Source organism: Coptis chinensis, chromosome 2 (assembly GCF_015680905.1).
Source record: "Coptis chinensis isolate HL-2020 chromosome 2, ASM1568090v1, whole genome shotgun sequence".
NCBI lineage: Eukaryota > Viridiplantae > Streptophyta > Magnoliopsida > Ranunculales > Ranunculaceae > Coptis > Coptis chinensis.
In genome coordinates this window covers 40,251,544-40,273,597 of record NC_141457.1, presented here as the reverse complement: position 1 = coordinate 40,273,597, position 22,054 = coordinate 40,251,544, and the positions used below count along the sequence as shown (strand labels likewise).

General features: G+C 37.7%; 1 protein-coding gene across 1 annotated transcript; it reads right to left on the bottom strand.

Moving 5' to 3' along the window:
* Window positions 1-14,242: 14,242 nt before the first annotated feature.
* On the bottom strand, window positions 14,243-14,758 carry LOC147516025 (uncharacterized). Its single transcript, XM_086593143.1, has one exon. The coding sequence runs from the start codon at window positions 14,756-14,758 to the stop codon at window positions 14,243-14,245; it is 516 nt and encodes a 171-aa protein (XP_086449269.1).
* Between the last annotated feature and the right edge of the window lie 7,296 nt (window positions 14,759-22,054).

Genomic DNA, 22,054 nt, shown 5'->3' with positions numbered 1-22,054 from the left:
ACGGAATCAAATGATGACTCTGGAAAGTGGAACTCCTGTGTATTCATTAGAATTTGAAGTATGTCAGAGATAATTTCCCTAGTCAATTCAAATCGTTGTCCATAGGCATGGAAATAGAATTTTCCATTTTCAGGTCTGCTAAATTGGTAGAACATCAAGACCAAGTCTCTGGAATAAGCTGCTTCTGCATGATATAGAAGAGGCATCCATCTTCGACGTACAATTTCTGTGTCATAAAAAGGAGAAAATCGGCCATCATCATAAATTTTCCGGTAGTTCTTCTCGGGCACTATCTTTCTTGGTTGATCCATTTGAAAGTGTAAGTGATGGAGGGATAGTGGAGAATCCGTGAAATGAAAATGACTAAAATGAAGAGATTTATAGCCAATATAAGATCTTGTACGAATTAGGATGCCAAGTGTAGTTAGGTCCAGAATTAATATGTGAAAACACAAGTGAACCATGTGGTGTTGGTACACACAATTATGTATAGAAACTATGGGTATCCATAGTATGTCTTTTCATGTCAGACGTCCAACAACAATTAATGAGGTATTAAAATGATAGAAAGTATGGAGGAAGGTTTCACAGGGCAGTTAGACCTACACGTAATTTCAGAATTGATGATCATACCTCAATAAAGAAAGCTGGATATAAGTATCGAGCTGCATGCATGACAAGTGTTAGGCGTACCGTGTAGCGTGCACGATCTATTCTGAAAACAATAAGTTGAGATTGAATTATTTTGGTGAGTTATAGATTTGTCCTCTTTGTTATGGTTTTGATCGTTGTTTTATTATTTTTTTTTTTTTTTTTTTTTTTTTTTTTTGAGAAGGTAAAAATACAACTAATACACACAAATATAAAATAGGGAACTTCTCCATTTAATACGTAAACTGTACAAATTTGTGAGAATTATTTAACATACCATACTAATATACAAAATGACAAAGGGAAAGAGATATGTTGGTTACATAGATCTAGATATTCTGGAGAATGTTATGCATGATTGACAGTAGAACAATGATAAATATTGTTATCACGAATAATGTGATGGCCCATTCGTGTTGCTCTATTTCCAATCGCTCGATTGGATCCATTATGTTGAAGCAAATGAGAATTTGTGAAGATGAATTTGAGGAGAGTGAGAGAAGGGGATGAGTGAAGGTTGAAGAGGAGAGTTGGATTTATAATGGAAAATCTGACCGTTGGGTATCTGACCGTTTGGATCAGTCCGTTAGGTATTGACCGTTGGGTATCTGACCGTTTGGATCAGTCCGTTAGGTATTGACCGTTGGGCTTAGATAGTAAGCCCAGTGCATCAAGGAACAATCTACCATTTAGGAATGACAATAATCGCATAACATAAATAATTTCTCATTCAAACCGGATGGAGTTACAAAATTATGAGAAGATGAACCAAATGACATAAGGAAACAAATGACATAGTCATTTCTAAACCAAGGGAAATAAACATCTACTGGGAATCCTCAAGGTTAGGAGAAGATGAACCAGGGTTTCGATGATGTCGGCCACGATGACCTCCTGGCTGAACTGACTGGTTTGGAATGTGGCCTAAAGACTGCAGCAGTTGATCTTGGAATTGCCGTTGATTTGCCATCATCATTCTCTGGAAATGGCCTTGGCGATTACACATTTCTTGCTGAAAGTCATTTTGGGAAGTAAGCATCTCTTCCTGACGAAGAAACATCCTGTGCATGCTAGTATTCATGTGTCGCAAGGCTTCCATGGGATTGTTGATTCGGCGCATGGCGTTGTCATTAAAACAATAGGGCGGTGAAGGAGTCACATTATCACGCTCAACATCATCTCTAACTATTGGTTCCCAGTGATCCAAAACACAAGTCTCGAAAATTCCAAATTTTTTGAAAGACCTTGTTGGAATGAAAGGAGTAGCAGATTGGTAAGTTAAGCATAAGCTGAGTAACAAGTACAGCAAGAGGAGCTGACCTGTTTGACTCAGTCGTAAGAATTGAACATGGCCCGGAAATGGACTATACAGTAGGTATCTTTCTTCTCCTGGAGGATCCACAGCAGGTGCAAGAACGTCTTGTTTACGTCAGACATCTTTGAAGTTCCAATGACGTTGTAAGCCAACCACTAAGTAACGGCTAGTTCATTTCATCTGAGCTAGTGCTGGTACACGTAGCTCGAGCCATTATTGTACTCTACCTCGAGAAGCGTGTCAAACATTAAGTCCATCGTATTCGGATACTCTGATATCAACAGGGTCGTACTATCGGAGTTTATCGAAATCTGCGCTATATTTGATATTAGCTCCAACGTGAGTTCACGTTCCATCCCATCCGCCGTAATCCAAAATTTATCACACTGGAAACCACCATTGTTGTAAAACTTTAAAACTAAATCTTCCGAGTAATTAGCCGGCACTTTGTGCAACAGATACTCCCACTCCCTATTCGCAATTTCTTCGTCGAAAAAGGGATGAAACATGCCCAAATCGAATAGATTTTTAAAGTTCCTCTCGACTGTGATTCGTCGATGTGCCTCCATAGAGAGGTCGAGATGTTATTCTGAGGGTTTAAATTGGTTGTATTGATGGAGTAGATGGTGTTGTACCAAAGGTTTTTGAATCGGTGGTGATTAGCCCGCGTGCGCGGGTCGAAATCAGGCTTGCTAAGCCGCGTTCGCGAGGGTAGTTTGAGGGGAACCAAGATCCATAATTTAGGGGGGAAGAAATAAGGGAGGTTGACACGTGGTTTGCCTCGCGTGATGGTTTTTGTGACTGGACGCGTGATTTGGGTCAGGTCAAAATTTTGGCCCAATCCCATATGAAATCCGGAAATTACGCTTATGTCCTAAAATTTCAAATGTGGAATTTCAATTCGTTTTAACCTCAAATTGAACGAATGAGATGTGAAAACGATCGGCATTAAAAATGCCATCTAATGGAGTATGGCTAAGGCACATTCAATCCTTTTTTATATTTATTTTTATTGCTGGGGGGTTGAATTTGTAAAAACAGAACGCAACCCCGCCCCCCTCCATTTTTATTTTTTTATTTTTTATTTTTATGTACAAATTTACAAGGGGAGATAAACGTGTTAACAACACCGGACTTCAAGAAGAAAACCATTACTGTAAAATCAAGCAATTGTCTTGTCGGCTCTGGGGCGAACCCAATCTAGCTAGACTATGACTTAACCTTTATGTTTTGGGGGCCTAGGGTTCAGGACGGTACCATCCCTGACCAATGTCCAATGGTCTAATAATAATATTACCCTTAGTACATATGGTATAGCCTCAAACTGCCCCAAACTGTCATCAAATAGAAAACTATTCGGGGTTGGCCTGGTGAAATCCATTGCCCGTGTGAACGAGGGACCATCTGATGTTGCATATCACAACTCTCTTTGTGCACAACGCTTAGTACAAAGGTGAAAATAAAAGACAAGAGTATATACATTTTGTGTCTTTTAACGTCAGATCCTCTAGACAAATGTGAGTCTTTTAACGTCAGATCCTCAAGACAAATGTGAATCTTTTATCGTCTGATCCTCAAGACGAATCCCAACCTGTGGGAGCAACGAGATGACGATGAAGTTTATCCTACTGAGCTGGTATCAGACAATAATATACCTTATACCAGCTCATATCGGATAGTAGTTCAAGACCTAGACAGAAAGGTGTTTGACAATTCATACACCACCCCATCTTTCGTGCACGTCGCTTTCGAGCAAAAGTACTACGACCATTACCTATTCGAGATAGGTGAGACTTATACCATATGATGAGCTGAAGTTCGTGAGGGAGAGAATAGAAAAGAAAAGAGAATGAAGGAAGGGAAATTTTGGGAACCCATTGTTTACTAGAAGGCACGTTTGCTCGATTAACAGAAGACATTTATACTCAGTTCTGATTAGAGTTTTTGTGGACTAAGGTTCCGGCGCTTGCAACCACACACTCTAGGGATTTTTAAAAAAGAAAATAGAAGAGGGCCCGGCTACCCTGATGGTGTACTTTCCTAGTTTTAATCATATGGAAGGAAGTACACCAGTGAATCTATTAGTTTGTGTTGACTGGATCTTGGAGAAGAGTCTTTTCGACATCTGGAGAGCGCAACTCATGATAATGTTTTAGACGTTGGACATTTACTTGAAATTTGCTGTTATCGTTTAAATTTTTCAAAGATATAGCCCCATAAGGAGTGACAACAGAGACAGTGAAAGGACCAGACCATCGAGTTTTTAATTTTCCTAGAAAAATGTGTAATCTTGAGTTGTACAACAAAACTTTTTGACCAACTTTGAATTTTTTTTCTCAATATGTGCTTGTCATGCACTCTTTTCATGTTGGCTTTATAGGATTTCGAGAGATCATAGGCATCACTCTGAATCTCCTCAAGCTCATTTAACTGCAATTTTTGCTTCTCACCTGCCGCATTGGTATTATAATTGAGGATTTTGATAGCCCATAGAGCACGATGCTCAAGTTCAACCGGCAAATGACAAGGTTTTCCAAAAACGAGGCGATAAGGAGACATCCCTATAGGTGTCTTAAAAGTTGTTCTATATGCCCACAAGGCATCAGATAATCTTAGAGACCAGTCTTTTCTAGATGGATTAACTGTCTTTTCTAAAATTGATTTGATCTCTCTATTAGAGACTTCTACTTGGCCACTGGTCTGAGGATGATGCGGAGTTGCCACTTTATGCGTGACTCTATATTTCTTTACTAATGATTCAAAAATTTTATTACAGAAATGTTTTCCCCTATCACTAATTATAGCTTTGGGAATACCAAATCAAGAGAAAATATTTTCCTTTACGAACAAAACGACCATTTTATGATCATTAGCACAACATGCCAAAGCCTCAATCCATTTTGACATGTAGTCAACAGCTACCAGTATGTATTAGAAGCCATGAGAATTTGGAAAGGGACCCATGAAGTCGATGCCCCATACATCAAAGATTTCCACAATTAAAATAGGATTTAAGGGCATCATATTACGTTGAGTAATGCGTCCTAGCTGCTGGCAGCGGTTGCATGCTTTGCAATGCTCATGTGCATCTCGAAACAGTGTTGGCCAATAAAATCCACATTGTAGAACCTTGGCCGCTGTTTTCTTTCCACTGAAATGACCACCACAAGATTGTTCATGGCATAAGGATAACATGCCATTGTGTTCCCAGTCGGGAATGCAATGGCGGATTAGTTGGTCAGAACAATACTTGAAGAGGTAAGGATCATCCTAGAAATAAAATTTCACAGTAGATAAGAACTTTTTTCGGTCATTAGGAGACCAAGATGAAGGAACTTCCTCGGTAACTAGGTAATTTACTATATCAGCGTACCAAGGAAACGAAAAGACAGAATACAAGTGTTCATCAGGAAAGGAATCATAGATGGGTTCTGTATCATTATTGACCTCACTGACGAGTTGTGATAAATGGTCTGCAACCACATTTTTGCAACCTTTTTTATCTCTAATTTCTAGAGTAAATTTTTGCAAGAGGAGAATCCAGCGGATCAACCTTTGTTTTGCATCTTTTTTCGCTAATAGGTAACGAAGCGCCGCATGGTCAGTATAGACAATTGTAGAAGAACCCACTAGGTATGGACGAAACTTATCCAAGGCATATACAATGGTGAGAAACTCTTTCTCAGTGGTGGTATAGTTACGTTAAGCTTCATTAAGGGTTTTACTCTTGTAGTAAATGACAATTGACTTATCTTCTCGGCGTTGCCCTAGTACAACTCCAATAGCATAGTCGCTCGCGTCACACATTAATTCAAAAGGTTTAGACCAATCAGGTGGTTGAATTATGGGAGCGGTAGTTAGGGCAGATTTTAAGGTCTCAAAAGCTTGTTTGCAATTGAAAGTGAAGTCAAAAGTGGCATCTTTAAGCAGGAGATTGGTTAAAGGTCGAGCAACCTTTGAGAAATCTTGAATAAATCTCCTATATAAACCTGCGTGTCCTAAAAATGCGCGAATGTCGCGAACTGTTTTTGGTGTAGGAAGTGGACCAATTTTTTCAATCTTAGCTTTATCGACTTCGATTCCGTCCTTTGAAACAATATGTCTTAGAACTATTCCTTTTGTAACCATGAAATAACATTTTTCCCAATTAAGAACGAGGTTTTTCTCTTCACAATGTGTGAAAACCTTTTCTAGATTGGACAAACAGTTATAGAAAAAATCACCATATATTGAGAAGTCATCCATGAATACTTCCATAAAGCGTTCAACCATATCACTTAAAATGTGAAGCATGCAGCGTTGGAAAGTACCAGGTGCATTGCAAAGGCCGAAAGGCATTCGTTTATATGCAAATACACCAAATGGACAGGTAAACGTGGTTTTTTCTTGATCAGCAGGATCTATGACTATTTGAAAATATCCTGAATAACCATCAAGAAAATAGTAATATGCATGACCGGCTAACCGTTCAAGCATCTGATCGATGAAGGGAAGTGGGAAGTGGTCCTTACGAGTAACGACATTAAGTTTGCGATAATCAATGCATATTCTCTATTTTATTGGAATACGAGCAGAGATGCATTCATCTTTATCATTGCACATAACTATAATGCCAGATTTCTTTGGAACAACGTGTACTAGACTCACCCAAACAATATCAGAGATAGGATAGATAATACCCACATCGAGTAATCGTAAAACTTCCTCCCGTACCACATCCTTCATGGTGGGGTTTAGATGACATTACAGCTCACACGACGTCTTAGCATTTTCTTCAAGATGTATGCGATGGGTGCATACACTAGGGTCAATGCCCTTAATGTCATCGAGAGACCATCCAATAGCAGAATTATGTTGTTTAATGAAATTAATTAAACGAGATTCCTGATCGTCAGTCAATTGTAATGATAACTGGGTGACGACCATCTGGATCAAGATGTACGTATTTTAGTTCCGAATGAAGAGGTTTTAAGTCAGGGGTGGGTGGAGTGGGTATCAAAGATTCTTGAGGAAAGTCTTTTTCCATGGAGAAAACATATTTATGATCATCCAAGTCGCTGGATATCACGGTACTAGGGTCAAATAGTGGTATTGACTCTAATAGCGTGTTTACATCCTGTATATGATCATCAATGTCAAATTTAGATTCGCCAAAGGAAAGAAATTGTTGTACTTCATCGTCAGGAAAAGAGTTTGTTAAATACTCGTGCACAAGGCTGTCAACCATGTTCACTTCACCATCAATGTCAGGCTCTGGAATTTGTTTCATCAACTTGAACACATTCACCTCGACCGAAAGATTTACGGAGGACATGGTCATGGAAGCATCCCTACAGTTAATGAGAGCATTAACAGTTGCTAGGAACGGACGCCCTAAGATGATAGGAATGGAATTACATGCAACTTCTGTATCCAAAATAACAAAGTCTACAGGATAGTAAAAGTCTTGGACTTTTACAAGGACATTTTCCATAATTCCTTTTGGATACTTAATGGAACGATCGGCTAATGATAAAAGCCCAAAACTGTAGTTTTAACCCTTTAACAATATAGTTGTTAGACCAATTATGTGATTAATAATATAGGTTTATCAATAATTACGTGATTTTGAGTATTTCAGGCTTCGGAGTTGAATAAATGTAAATTTGTTACTAATTAGGCGCTAAAAGGAGCTAAAGTTATTGCTATGAAAGTTCTATGAAGAAAGCCCCAGTTTTATGGAGAAAAAGCTCTTAAAAAGCCCAAGTCAAGCTGTTAAGTGAAAGTCAAACCGGATTAGAAAACTGAAGAAAAGTCAATAGAACTTCAAAATGCCATATCTTTGGGCTCAGACCTCATATTTGGGCCTATTTTATATCAAAATGACCGGCTCATAAATCTCTTTCCAATTAGTCTATACCTTGACTCGATCAGAGTAGTATAAATTGGTGAAAACTCGCACTACAGTAACACGACCAGAATGGAAAATCTTGGATTCAATGAATTGGGTTTTGGGTTCAATTTTTCTGCCCAAAACATGGCTCCTCAACCCATGCATGAATATGGGGATCTAAATCTTCTATATCAAGTGACAAAAGCTTAGCTCTTATCGTATCTAGATCTAAACCTAGTTCTAGTTCATAAAATTTAGTTTTTGTAATATAAAATTAGTTTTAATTTATTAAATTAGTTATATAGATTAATATAGTTAGTTGTCAATTTTATTAGTTGTTAGAACAAGAATGAATATTATTTATTATCTAGACCTAGATTAGAAAATAAATTAGCTTAGACTCCATTAATTAGTTTTATTACTTTGTTTTTAATTTAGTTATTGAATCATTGATAATTCTTCATTAGATTAATAAAAGTCAAGTTATTGTTCTTCATTATGTTTTCTTATTATTCATATGTTAATGATAGTCTAATGAATTCTAGCTAAACCTCCATTAGAGGGGTTTGATGAAGCTTGGATGAAGACTTGATGTGTTAGTTAGAATTATTGTATTTAAGATTTCACTCTAGTAGTTTAGTTGATTCGTCATGAGAATGGTTGAACTTCCTCACATGCTAATTATTAGTTGGTAGAGATTGCCATGAATAATTAGGGATCACAATTAATCTTAATTGGTTATGATTGCAATAATCTACACTAGCATATTAGGAATTTATTTAAGTGAAATCAAATCCCTCTAATCTCTTCTTCATATTCTTTTCTATATTTTATTCAATTCATATTCAATTGCTTATTTAAATTATTATAAGTAAATTCATATAATTAGTTTCATAGTGTAAATTCATCTCTATAAATATTGCTCTCACCATTGTTCCCTTGTGTTGATTAATTGATTTCTTTATGTCTTGGTAGTTTAGGAGTGGAACGATTCCGTACTCTATATATTGCATAAATCTATATGTGAGAGTAGGAAATAAATAATTGATACCGTAAGAATAAGGTTTAAGTAATCTAATTTAGTTTTTACGGGTTATTAGCTAACTGTAGAGTCATGGTGGTAGGTTTAAGCTCATGAAGACCTAGTTGTTTAAATAAGTAATATGGAAGTAAGTTCACATTAGCTTCTAGGTCTAGTAGCCTTAATAATAGTGATATTTGTCACCTAAGGTGCATGGAAGCTGATTGGTCTACCGGGGGTCCTTGTATTTGACTATACCATTGTGTTCGGTGATGGATGGAAACTGTTCGGTGAGGAATGCTTGTTGAGGAACATTAGTTGTCCTTTTTGTGGTGCACATATCTTTCATAAATTTTGCATGTTTTGGCAATAGCTTTAGGGCATCGAGAAAAGGTAAGGTGATTGTCAAATTCTGAAAGTTTCTCGAATTTCATCAAAATTCTTATCAGGTTTATTCTTTGCCAAGCGTGCAGGGAACGGTGCCTTAGGCAGGAATTTGGCATAGCTCGTTTCCTAATTTCTGAGATGTTGACTTTGTTGGATTTGGTGAAGCCTCCGTAGGTTCATTATTGGAAATAGATTCATTGGAACCTTCGGATACCTTTAGTTGATCATCTGGCATACGCATTTGATTGTCTTCAGTTTTGCCAGATCGAAGAGTAGAGATTGCGTGCACCTCACCTTGGTTTGGAGTGCTTGTACCAGGTGCATTGGTGAGTTCAAAGGCAGTGTTTGCTGGCTTAGGGTTTGGAATTGCTTGTCCAGGAAAAACGCCTTTCTGACTCTTTTCTTGCACCAAGTGTTGAAGGTTGTTAGATAGACGTTAAAATTTGAGATTGTTGGTTCATGTAAGTTAAGAACGTCTCGCTTGTCCTATCCGTAATGAGTGGCGCAGGTTGTGTAACATGTACTAGTTCACAATTATTGCTGAGAAGTTGTTGATTATAGCTGGGATTTGGATTGGCTGGAACAAGGCTGTGGTTGGTTTGATAGTTAGCATTGAAATTATTTTGAAATTGATTTTGACTTTGTTGGTATTGCTAATTATTTCCTTGGCGGTATGTAATAAAGATGTTGTGTGGTCGAACAGGTGGATTAGCGAAACCTGGAGGAGCCATCTGTGGTGGAGGTGGGCGCCAAGCGAAATTCAGATGTTGTCGCCAAGGTGCATTAGGAATGTTTAATGCACATGCCTCTTCTGATGGTTGAGAAGGGGAGGCATATAACAAGGGACAATAAGCATCAAGATGGTCAGGACTGAGACAAAGAACACATGGGGATGTGTCAACGTTCATGACCTGTTTTGGGAGTTGATCGTTTACTTGAACTGCAAGGGCATCTACTTTTTTAGTGAGGGATTCTATCAAATTTTTTAATTCGGGATCGGGTTTTCCCTAAAAAATAGATGTAGCTTTTGTAACAGTATCCTTAGATGACCTAGATGACTTAGTGTTACCCCAGTGGGTACCTCGTTTTGCTTGTTTGTCAAGAAAATTATATGTTTCAGTTGCTCCTTTGTCCATGAAGCAACCGCCGTTCATTATATCAAGTGTTTCTTTTTGATGATCGAAAAGTCCATTAAAGAATGAACGAACAAGAACAACAATATCTAGCTGATCGATGATGAGGACATTCTAACAGAAGATCAGTAAATTGATTCCATGCTTCCATAAAGGATTCATTAGGATTTTGACGAAAGAATTGAATTTTCTGAAGCATTTAAGTAGTTTTCTTTTGAGTGTAAAATTGTAGCATGAAAGCTTGCACAAGTTTATTCCATGTGTCTATGGATTATGGTGGTTGGCCTGCTAGCCAAAGTGAACCTTTATCAGCTAAAGTGAAAGGAAACAACCTAAGCAAGAGTTGTTCGGTAGAGACGGCGGGGTGATGAAATGTTGTGGCTACTTGCTGAATCCTACGAAGGTGATTGTACGGTTTCTCATGACCTAAACCATGATAAACAGGTAACAATCCAAAAATGTTAGGCGGGATTCTAAAATCGTCGTTAATATCCTCGAGTTTGATACAGGAAGAAAGTCCTTCCTATAATGCTGTATAGAAATCCGATAGAGGCTTCTCAGCTGGTGGAGGTTCGTCAGCCATAACGACAGAAGTTAATGGCGACAAAGGATCTTGATGAAGGTGATTAACAAAATAAGAACAATTTTTAGGTGAGAACTTACACAATTGCCTATCGTATTTTTTTTGATGATAGGTATGTTCAAATTCTTTAGTAGAACCAGACCGTAATCTCATGCAAGCATAAAACTAGATCTAATTGATAGAAGAAACTTATTATTACTTGAATTTTATGATTCTCTTGAAGTATTAGAGTTGAACAACGTAGGCCTAAGTTGCTGCTAATGTAGCAGTGAAGCTATGAATACGTGTGCATAAACCAACAGCCAGGTCACAAGAGAGATATATGAGGGAGGCTTTCCGTGCAAGCACGGTTCTAATTAAGTAACCTCAATCTTTCAAGTTTCTTAGACACCGTTGGAATATGGTTAAGAGTTATGGAATTAAAATTTATGCAAGGTCTTACTAATTTTATTTTTATTTATTTATTTTTTTTTTACCTTAAAATTTATGCAAGGGAGAAAGTATAATCATGCAAATACGAGCTACTCATACATTACTGGATATAGTAGCATGTGAAGAAACTCTACTTATACGTATAGCAATACAAATAGACAAGGTTGTATCATCAATAAATACTTCGATATATACAGGCAAATACACATCAGTAATACGTATATGTAGGCAAATAGGTAGATATATATTTCGTATACGTATATCTACACTAACAAGCAAATTGTAATTACTCATATGTATCTAGATACATTAGCATGCGAAGATACTATAAGTACGCAGATAGATACGACAATGCAAAAACGTAAACTAAACATGGAACATATTATACATAAACTAAAATACGACTCTTGTATTGCATAATAATTTGATTTCGACAATACTCATTGAGATTGCGAGTGTCATATAGAGAGCAGCTTCACCCCGTAGGGTTTAGAAACAACTTACCCAACTCAGATTTTAACCCTCGTTAGAATGTTCTCCTTTTTCTTGACAAAATCGATTTATTAAACAAGACTGTGTACTTATACGTAGAGAAATACTAAACATGCAACAATAGACACTTATACGTATAGATAGAGATAACCATGCAAAACAGTATCATTTGTATGTATATATACATTAATATGCAATTCAAACCCACTTAATCACATATATATATATTTACAAGCGTATTAACATGATTCATGTATATTTCTAGCCTAATACGTAAATAATAATCCATAAACTAGTACATAATAACTACATACATGGTATTCATACAAAAACAGTATAAAATTTGGAACCTGTAGCGTCCCGCAAGTCTGCCAAAGAAATGAAACTTTTGTTTCAACCCGTCGACTTTGCAAATCGCCAAAAGATATTTGGAGTAGCTATGACATTTCCAGAAAGTTAGGTTCGGTACTGGAACAGAGCAGATTAGGAGATGGTTGCGGTGGAGAAGGAACAACAATAGAAAATAAATACTCACGTATGCGAGTTATACTAGGTGACGCGAGTCCAGATCGCGCACGCGGAGGAATCTCCCACAGTCAGCCCAAATTTTCCCAGAAGTCTTACACTTCTGTGTTGATTATTTTCCAGGTCCTAACTTGTTGTTCATGTAAGTTCAACCAAATACGCAAACTCTAATCAGTAGCGAAACGCGGGAGAAATTAAAAAAAAAAACAAATGATGAACAAGAAAGAAAAACAAAAAGATGGATAGGAAAGAGATTTGGGGGTTTCCCCTTTGAGCAATTCCAGCTTGTAATGGAAGGTCTTTTGGTCCTTAGGATGGCAGCGGCGCCATTTTGATGTTCACCTTTTGATTATGTTAGAGATTTGATTCTCTAATTTGGCAAGTGCGAATACAAAGATTTTTCCTTACTCATGATATTCGTGTGCATAGTTTTGAGTAGGGATTTCAAACCAACCTAAGTCTAGGACAACTTACAACTTGTTTTTGCTCTTTAGGAAAGTAGTGAGTAAGTTTTAAGCTATGATCGAATTATACTAAAGACTATTTAGCTTTCTTCTAGATTATTAAAGTTACGTAAATATGCAATTAAAACAAGTGAAAATTAATTATTGGAAGAATGTGGAGGGTAAATTCTTCTCATGTGAAGACAACCTCTATTGTTAACTCTAGATTGTTGCATCCAAATCTTCCTAGAACTCATAGACAAAGATTTGTTAACATACTAGAAATCTCTTCTAATAGTTTGATAATTTGAATCAAATAAACCTATTGGAAACTTTGAAGCCACACCTAAATAATCTGCTTACTGCAATAAGATAGTAATAATTGTTGCATGGGCATTTGAATATCTATGGTTCTTGTCTGAAGATTAATTTTATTTGTATCAATTCTTAGATTTGATATTCACAGGGACCAACCATATGCAATCACAATTTTAATGAACATGATTCTACATTTTCTAGTTGATCTGATTGGTTTCATAGTATTTAAGCGGTTCCATTCAGGTACTCTCGGTTTGCACATTGTGCAAGGTTTGGAATTTGATTTAGTTGAATACTCAAGTATAAACTTGAAGAGATACTTTGTATTTTGTAAAGCATTGGACCCTGACAGTGATTGCTTTGCCCAGAATTTTATGTGAATATTTTTTGTTGATATGTTGGACTTGAAGTTAATGAAATCAAAACAAAACAAACAGTGAAGTGAAAGATCATGGTTTGTTTGGAATGTCAGATTTAGTGGAATCTCACTACAGAATAACAAGGTGTTTCAACTAATGATGAGGATAATGACAATGATTAGGAGTAAAGATATTGCAAATTCTCAGATATTTTTTGTATTGTATAACTGGTTTTAATACTCAAAATTTTTGCAGGTGCTAACCGTTATTTTACTCTTTGTTCCACTGATTTTTCGGCATTGGGTGGTGGTGGTCATTTTGCGCTTTATTTGGATGGAGATCTGTGAGTTATATCCTCTTATTTCACTTCACATTTTCCTTTTGTGCAATAGTTACTATATGGTGCATAATAAATATGATAAAATAGTGTTATCATTCTGTACTGAGATCTCCCTTATCATTTTGTTTGTTTCTGAAAGGTTGAGTGGGTCAAGTTCGGTTTCAGAAACCTTTGGGAATCCCTGTCTTTCACACGCAGAAGACTTCGCAGTGAAGGAGGTTGAGGTATGTTTGAAGCAACTCGGAAACTTGCCTTAATCAATCTCAATAACAAACTTTATTTTCATCTCCAACATAGCTGTGGAGCTTTAACTATACTTTTTTTTTTCAAATTAAGCTGGGGTTAGGTTGACCCACCTGTATTAATAAAAACTAAGATTTTCTTACATAGATTCTCCTTCCCATATCCTCATTTACAATATTGTGAAGATCATGATCGATAGGAGGAACAAAATGCAGAGTAGAGAAATTAACATGCTGATCAAGACTAGCAAGATAGTCTACAGCTCTGTTAACCTCTCTAAATACATGCAAAAAAGAGATGAAACTAAATTTTGACTTTTTTTCTTCTATGGCAGTAAGCACATCTAGACAATACCACGGTGGTTTCTCCAGCATGTTGATTGCTATCAAGGAGTCAGATTCCAATTCAACCTCTTTGTAGCCTGCTTCGATGCATCGGTCTAAGCAAATTTCAATTGCTTTCATCTCTTGAAAGATAACTGAATGTCGTCCTCCACTACCATTGAATCCAACAAGAACTCTCCCCTCTTCGTCTCTTATAACCCCTCCATGTCCTGGCCCCTTATTGTTAAGTGCACCATCTGTGTTTGCTTTGACTCTGCCCCTTGCAAGGGGATTCCAAGTGCAGGCATTCCGTGTTGGCATGTTGTTTGAATTGAACCTCAATGTTTAGACTTCAAAAAAGGTTTCTGATTGGGCATGTGTCTCTCACCTTTGGCTTAAGCACTTGCAAATAGTTCATGATATCTCTTTCCATCTTGTTAAAGACAAGCGAAACTGGTTTAGATGCTTGCTGAAATCTTCTAGCATTTCTTTCCTTCCATATACAGTCCACTGAAGCACAAATAAACACTTTAAATTTCGCCCATATCCTCGGTATTGCACAGTCGGATAAGAGAAGACCATTCTCTATTCGCGTTTCTGCTGTCAGTGAGGATACCCAACTTACTTTTGACTCTGGAGAAAAAGTCCTTGGAGTAGTTGCATTCAAAGAACAAATGATGGGATGTCTCTCTACTGACGTTACACAGACAGCAAGAAGATTGTTGGATGATGTTCTTTTGTACTAACCTTTCTTGCGTTAGGATGCTATTCGAGAAGAGTTTCTAAGTAGTGAATGAGTGGCGTGGCAGAACCCAACTTCCCTAGACCATGCTATACCACTGTTTCCTATCCCTTTTCTTTGACAATGCAAGATAGGCACTGTTGGAAGTGAAAAGCCCGCTCTGATGTGGAGTCCAAATGATCTTGTCCCGACTCAGATGTCTATTGATATCATTTGTCATGATAGTCTCTCTCAAGGATTGGGATTGTATCCCATACACTGTAGTATTCCAAGAGCCATTAGTGAGAAGAGCACTCACTTTTGAGTTCAAGGGAAAATTTCATTCAGCTTTAGCTTCGGCATCTTTTATCAATGGTGATTGAGAACACCATATATCATGCAACAATAAAGTGTCCTCTCCATTAGAGATAGAATAGATGATGAATTTTTTTGCTTCTTTTATTGTGTTCAGAATACTTCTCCAAGTCCAGGAGCAGTCCTTGGGAATAGTCATAGACCAAAAACACTTGTCTTTGATGTGTTGCTTCCATGTCCAGTTAACCCATATTGTGTCTTCCCGTGTAACTAGTTTAAAAATCAGTCCACTATAAGCACCAAGATTCCATCTGTGTAAATTCATTATTCCCAATCCGCCTTCTTCTTTTGGTTGGCACACAGTGTTCCAACTTGCTTGGTGATGCCCTTTTTTCAGACTTGGACCACACCATAGGAATTGGGCACAAATTTTCTCTACCTGTTCCAACACTGTCTTAGGAAGGATGAATGTCCTCGCCCAGTATGTGTGGAGAGCCAGTAAAACAAAAATAATGAGTTGTAACCTTCCAGCATATGACAGTAGTCTTGATTTCCAGTTGGGAAATTTTGCTCGTGACTTTCTCTACAAGTGGTTGACATTCTCTAATGCCCAACCTAGCTGAGATAAGTGGAAGTCCAAGGTACCTTACTGGTGGTTTGATTAGTTCCACACCTAAGATATCAGCTAGAGCTTGAGCGTCTTGATCATGAACACCTCCCACTAACAGAGAAGTTTTATGTTTGTTGATCTGTAGTCCAGTTGCTTTACATACTAAAGACTTCTAGACACTCTCTGATAGCTTGTACTGATTCCAACTCTCCTTTACAAAACATGAGCACATCATCCGCAAATGCCAAATGTGATAATTTCATTTTTCTGCATTTTGAGTGGAATAGGATAGACTTGTTGTTGAAACTCTATGAGAGAATGCAGTTGAGAATCTCCATGACCAAAACGAAAAGGTATGGAGATAAGAGATCGCCTTGTCTTAAGCCTCTTCCTCCCACAAAATAACCTTCGGGAGCACCGTTGATTAAGACAGAGTAAGATGGAGTGGAAATACATAATTCAATCTAATTGCACATATTGGCTGAGAACTTGAACAGTTTGATCATGGCCTTTATAGAATCCCAGCTAACCATGTCATAAGCCGTTCTAATGTCCAACTTGATAGAGCATCGTGGAGTTCCATGCTTCCTGTCATACCCCCGAAGAAGTTCATGAGATAAGAGGATATTATCTTGAATCGATCTGCCAGGGCTAAAAGTTGATTGATTAGTCTGCACTAAATCATTAATAATAATCACTCTATTAGCTATGATTTTAGATATGCATATATAGACAGTGTTGCACAATGTTATAGGTCTTAAGTCTTCAATCTTAGAAGGATTGTTGACAACCTTAGAAATAAGACAAATAAAAGTAGCATTGACACCTCTCATAAATTTACAAAATTTAAATGCATTTTGGATGGTAGAAGTAAAATCATGACCAACTGTAGACCAACAACTCGTAAAGAAAAAAGGAGTGAAGCCATCTGGTCCTGGAGTTGTATTTTCCTTCATATCAAAAAGCGCAAGCTTGATTTCCTCAGGGGTGACCTCTGTTTCAAGAACATTTTGCATGTGCAGAGGAATACAAGCTTTGATGTCTAAGTTATTAAATAAAGCTTCTCCACTTATTTCCTTCGATATAGAGCCCAGAATGTCAGAATAGTAATCAAGAATATTCTTTGTGACTTCTGCTTGACTGGTGACAGAAACTCCCAGAGAGTTCTGGAGAGCCCATATTCCAATTCTAGCTTTCTTTTCTTCTAGAGACTTAAAGAAAAATGCAGTACATTTATCCCATTCTCTCATCCACTCATTATCTTGCTTACTTTGGATTTCAGCGGCTTCAATGGTTGCTAGTTCACTGTATCGTTGTAGTGCTTCCTTTTCCTTTTGTCCCAGGAAGGGATCCCAAGGGTTTGCCTGAACTTGCCTTTGTACATCATAAAGCCACTCCTTTGCTTGTTCTACTCTCCCATGAATGTTGGAGAAATTTTTTCTAGCCTAAGGTTTAAGCCTTTCCTTAAACAATTTAAGTTTTTGCATGAGGATATACATTGGGTTGGAGTAGATGTTGACCTTCCAAACATCCTGCAAGATAGACTGGAATTCTTTTTGCTCAACCCAAAAATTCTTGAATCTAAAAGGCCAAGCCTTATTGCCAAAATCATTCCAGGAGAGAAGTATTGGTGATCGAGTGATCCGATACTCCGTGTGGTAGGAACTCTGCCGTGGAGTTAGGGTGGCCTGCATTCCATACACTATTAACCAAACATCTATCAATTTTGGAAAATATTTTGCCTCTACCTTCCACCTTGTTATTCCACGTGTATAAAAACCCGCTATAACTAAGGTCAGAGAGTCTAGATTTTTGTAAACATTCCATGAATTCCTCGGCTTCTCTTGGGTGCATGGGATAGCCCCCCACTCTTTCTTTTGCTTTGGTAATGTTATTGAAGTCACCAACTACTTCCCACAGCCTATGTACTGAAGAGTGGATAGGTTGAATGTCCCTCCATATATTCAGTCTGAAAGTTTTGACATTTCTGGCATAGACTACAGTAAGTAGAATTTCCTCATTGGTAGGCTTGAACCAAACCTTGCAATGTATGAATTGATCCGATTCCTGTAGCTTAATTATATCTATCTTGAAAGCGTCCCAACAAATCCATATTCTACCCGAAGGGTCCTTGCTGTAATTATTTGTATGATCCCAAGTTGGGCAACAAACGTTTCTAATGGAATCATACTTATCCTGTTGAACCTTGGTTTCGAGAAACAAAAAATACTCAATTTCTTTTCTACCCGAACCTTATTGATTGCTCTAGCTTTCTCTACATCATTTGTACCTCGGACGTTCCAAAAGCATATCGATGTCATCATCTATGAGATTTGTTTTTCGAGCCTCTAGGATGGGCCCTTGCCTTCTTTCCACTGCTTTGGTTCTTCGAATTTGTTTCTTGGGTCTTTTTGTTAGACTGATTTCTGCTCTCGTTGGACTACCCGATCTTGTGACTATGCCTATTGGTATTGTAGCTTCTGGAGAGGAAGGGTTATCCCCACAACCCTCTACGTCTGGTTCTTTGAATCTGTCATTAAAATGCTCCACTTCATTCTCAAAAGTTTCAAGTATTTCACCTTCTTCTTCGATGCCAGTCAGCAGATGAAACCTTCCTGATTCCATAGTAAAATTCATCTCAGCATCCCTGCCTATTGACATGCTAAGAGGAGCAATCTCATGTGTTTCATGAAAGGCTGCAGCACTCATGTATTCATCCATATATTCTTGAGTCACAGCTAGGTTTTCTTCCAGTTCAACTCCCTCCCTTTCCTTGCAAACATTTCTTCTCTGAGTCTCAGGAAAATCTGACAATGAGTGAAATCTTCTAGTTTCCATGCTAAACCTCATAAAGGCCTCTTCTTCCATCCCCAAGTTAAAGGGCTCAATACTATCGGTCCTATGAACTACCATCGCCTGTGACTCTATAAGCCCTTCTGTTGGGTCAGAAGGAACAACTAATGGTGATTCGTCTGTCCCCAACCTTTCATAGTTCTCATTTGTCTTAACTGGGCTATTTTCAGAACTCCCTTTAGCATGTGCATTACTAGGCCCTGCTTCCTCAGCTGTTCTACCTTGCTCAGCTCCGGGTCTCCATGCTTTTTCTTGGTTCCTCCTATTTAGTCTATTCTGCTGGTTCTTGGACAATCTCCTGCCCTCTGTTGGTTCCACCTGTTCCATTGGTTCCTTCCCTCTATTGTTTGTCTGGGGATTTTCTACCATGTTGACTTGAGATGCCGCATCCTTGTCCTTGTTAACCTGTCTACACTTTACAACAATATGTCCCACAATCTGACAATGGTTACAAAACTTTGGAAGAGATCCATATTGTATCTCCTGCCAAAACTCAACTCCCAACTCAGGCACCTCGACAGATATTTTGTTAGGGAGAGTATTCTTGAGGTCTATTTCAACTAGAACACTCGCATAATATCCATTCCTTCATTTCAGTGAATTCATATCCACTCAAATTGGACATCCCCCTCCTCTTCCCATACTCGTCAAGATATCAACTTCCTAGTATTCAAACGACAATCTAGGAAATTTTACCCATACAAACCCAGAACTTTTCTTATGAGTCTCAATGTTGAAATTGGGAGTCCATCTGATAAATCTGACCATTTGTTCCTATATATACCATGGACCACCAAACAGTATCTTGCTGAAATCCATCTCATTGGAGAACCAGAATAAGATGTATCATTTCCCCAAAGGCGATAGCTTAACTGGTGTTGTTAGACCCCACTCAGTGTTGACTACCGATCTGGTGGTATCTAAATTTAGTTTAGCATCCATTCTCACTATCAGTGCAAACTTGCAAACTTCAATTCCTCTTTAAGCCGAAGTTTGAGGGATTGAAATTGCAGGATTATCTCTTTTCCGCGTTGGTAGTGGTAGAGTTGAAACATCCACTGTTTGTTTTGTTTTGCCTCGAGCTTTGTCTGCATAGGATTCCACATTTGTAGGGGCAGCAGAGGTATTGTGAGTATTTCCTTGTGAGGATGTCTCTGCTCCATTTCGAAATGTTCCACTGACATGATGTCGGTCCATTTCAAACCCTAGTGGAACCATTTGTGGAGGAACTTGAATGGGAATGTTACCATTGGTCGGATTCTCAAATTCATACAAGTCCATGCTTGTTCAATGCTTTTCTAAACTCGTCATTGTTAGCAGTGGAGGATTTTACCAGAAAAGCCCAAAAAAGCCCAACAACAGCAAGATGATGGAATCGGAAACCAGGAGAAAAAGTACAGCCCTCTCTTGTTTGGAGCTTTTCTGAACTCGTCACTGTGAGCAGTGGAGGGTTTTACCAGAAAAGCCCAAAACATGAAACCCCACAACAGCAAGATGGAGTTGGAGACCAGAGGAGATGAACCAAGAGAGGATGTACAGTAATCACTTTTTCGGAGCTTTTCTGAACTCGTCACTGTGAGCAATGGAGGGTTTTACCAGAAAAGCCCAAACAAAAAGCCCAACAACAACAAGAAGGAAACGGAGACCAGAGAAGCTGAAACAAGAGAAGAAGAACGGTTCACTTGATCGAGTTTCTAGCTTCACTCGATCTTCCTCAATGACATTTGTTGCTATTTAAAGAAGGAAAAACATGTGGGAAGTAGATAAGATAGTCTTATCAACCAAAGTTTACTAGAACAGGAAAGATTTTAGCACACAGGATCGGTTGTATCTAACTACTAAGCTACTCCTAGAATCACCCCACTAAAGGTCCCCATTTTTACTCCTTGACAATATATTGAATCTTTGCTTACTCGTTCGCGGGTCGTACTATACTCCTTCAAAATATGCGAAAACAATTTCTTCATGGCGGACAGAAGAACCTGGGATATGCAGATAATCAACGTCCTTAAAATGTGACACAGCTTTAACCGACATGGTTGCATGACAAGTACTAAGGACTGATGAAGAACTAGTGTACATATATGGAATTCCCAAACAATGTTTTTATGTAAATGCTCTATGTCGACCGTATATATCTAGACTAACCTGGATGTGATACATAATAAATCAAGGCACACACATTGGTGATGTTAATATCACTTGATTATATAATTAATCTATATCAAAATTTTAAAAGAACCTTTGCATAGCACAATATTGGTTTAGGTAACCGAGATTATTTATTATTTTCTATGATTTTTTTTCTCTAGGAATAAAATATGGGCGGGGTATGGTTTGTGATTTTCAGTAGGGAAGATCTATTTGTGTTTTTTACTCAAATTTTTAATTATTATTAGACTTGCTTTCTAATATGGAACTTCTCTTTTACGATTAATATGTGACTAAATTACTCTGCAAAGGAGAAGTCATGCTTTCTGTAGATATTAAATAGTATCAAAAAATAAAAGATTAACTATTTGGATACAAAACTTTAGACATTGGCTATTAGTTTTACCATTTAACAAAGAGGTTCCCTTACCCAATTTTTCCATTGAAGTTGTTAGCATATTTTTTGTTGATTAATTTGGAAAAAGTCGAATGACAATGGTTTTGCATGCATGTTGTTCAGCTTCAATGACCTTTAAGGAGCAATTAACAAGGTCAAGCACTCAAGCCCTACTATTATGGAAATGTGGATTGTTGCTATAATGTTGTAGCTCTAATGGTGGAGGTTTGGAAGAAAAGGAACATATGTTATTTTACTGGTCAACAAATGCAAGATTAGAATGCAGGTATGAAGATCATCTCTACTAAAAATCAACCCTCAACTCATTATGAAAGTTCACCTTTTGGAGCGAGGTATTTACATAGGTGTCTAAATAAGAAGTCCATAATCCATATATCCATTCCCATTAAAAACAATCTTGAGCTGTCACATAAAATTCTCTTTGCAACAATATTTTTTAGTTTAATTTTGGATGTAGAATCAACAGTTTTACACCGTATAATTATGTAAGATATGTAGCTAGATCAGATATATTATTCTACATAGTTCTTTTGTATCGTGTAGTGGGTT

Coding starts and splice junctions, on each gene's coding strand:
- LOC147516025 (XM_086593143.1), bottom strand. CDS start 14,758: ATGCCAACACGGAATGCCTGCACTTGGAATCCCCTTGCAAGGGGCAGA.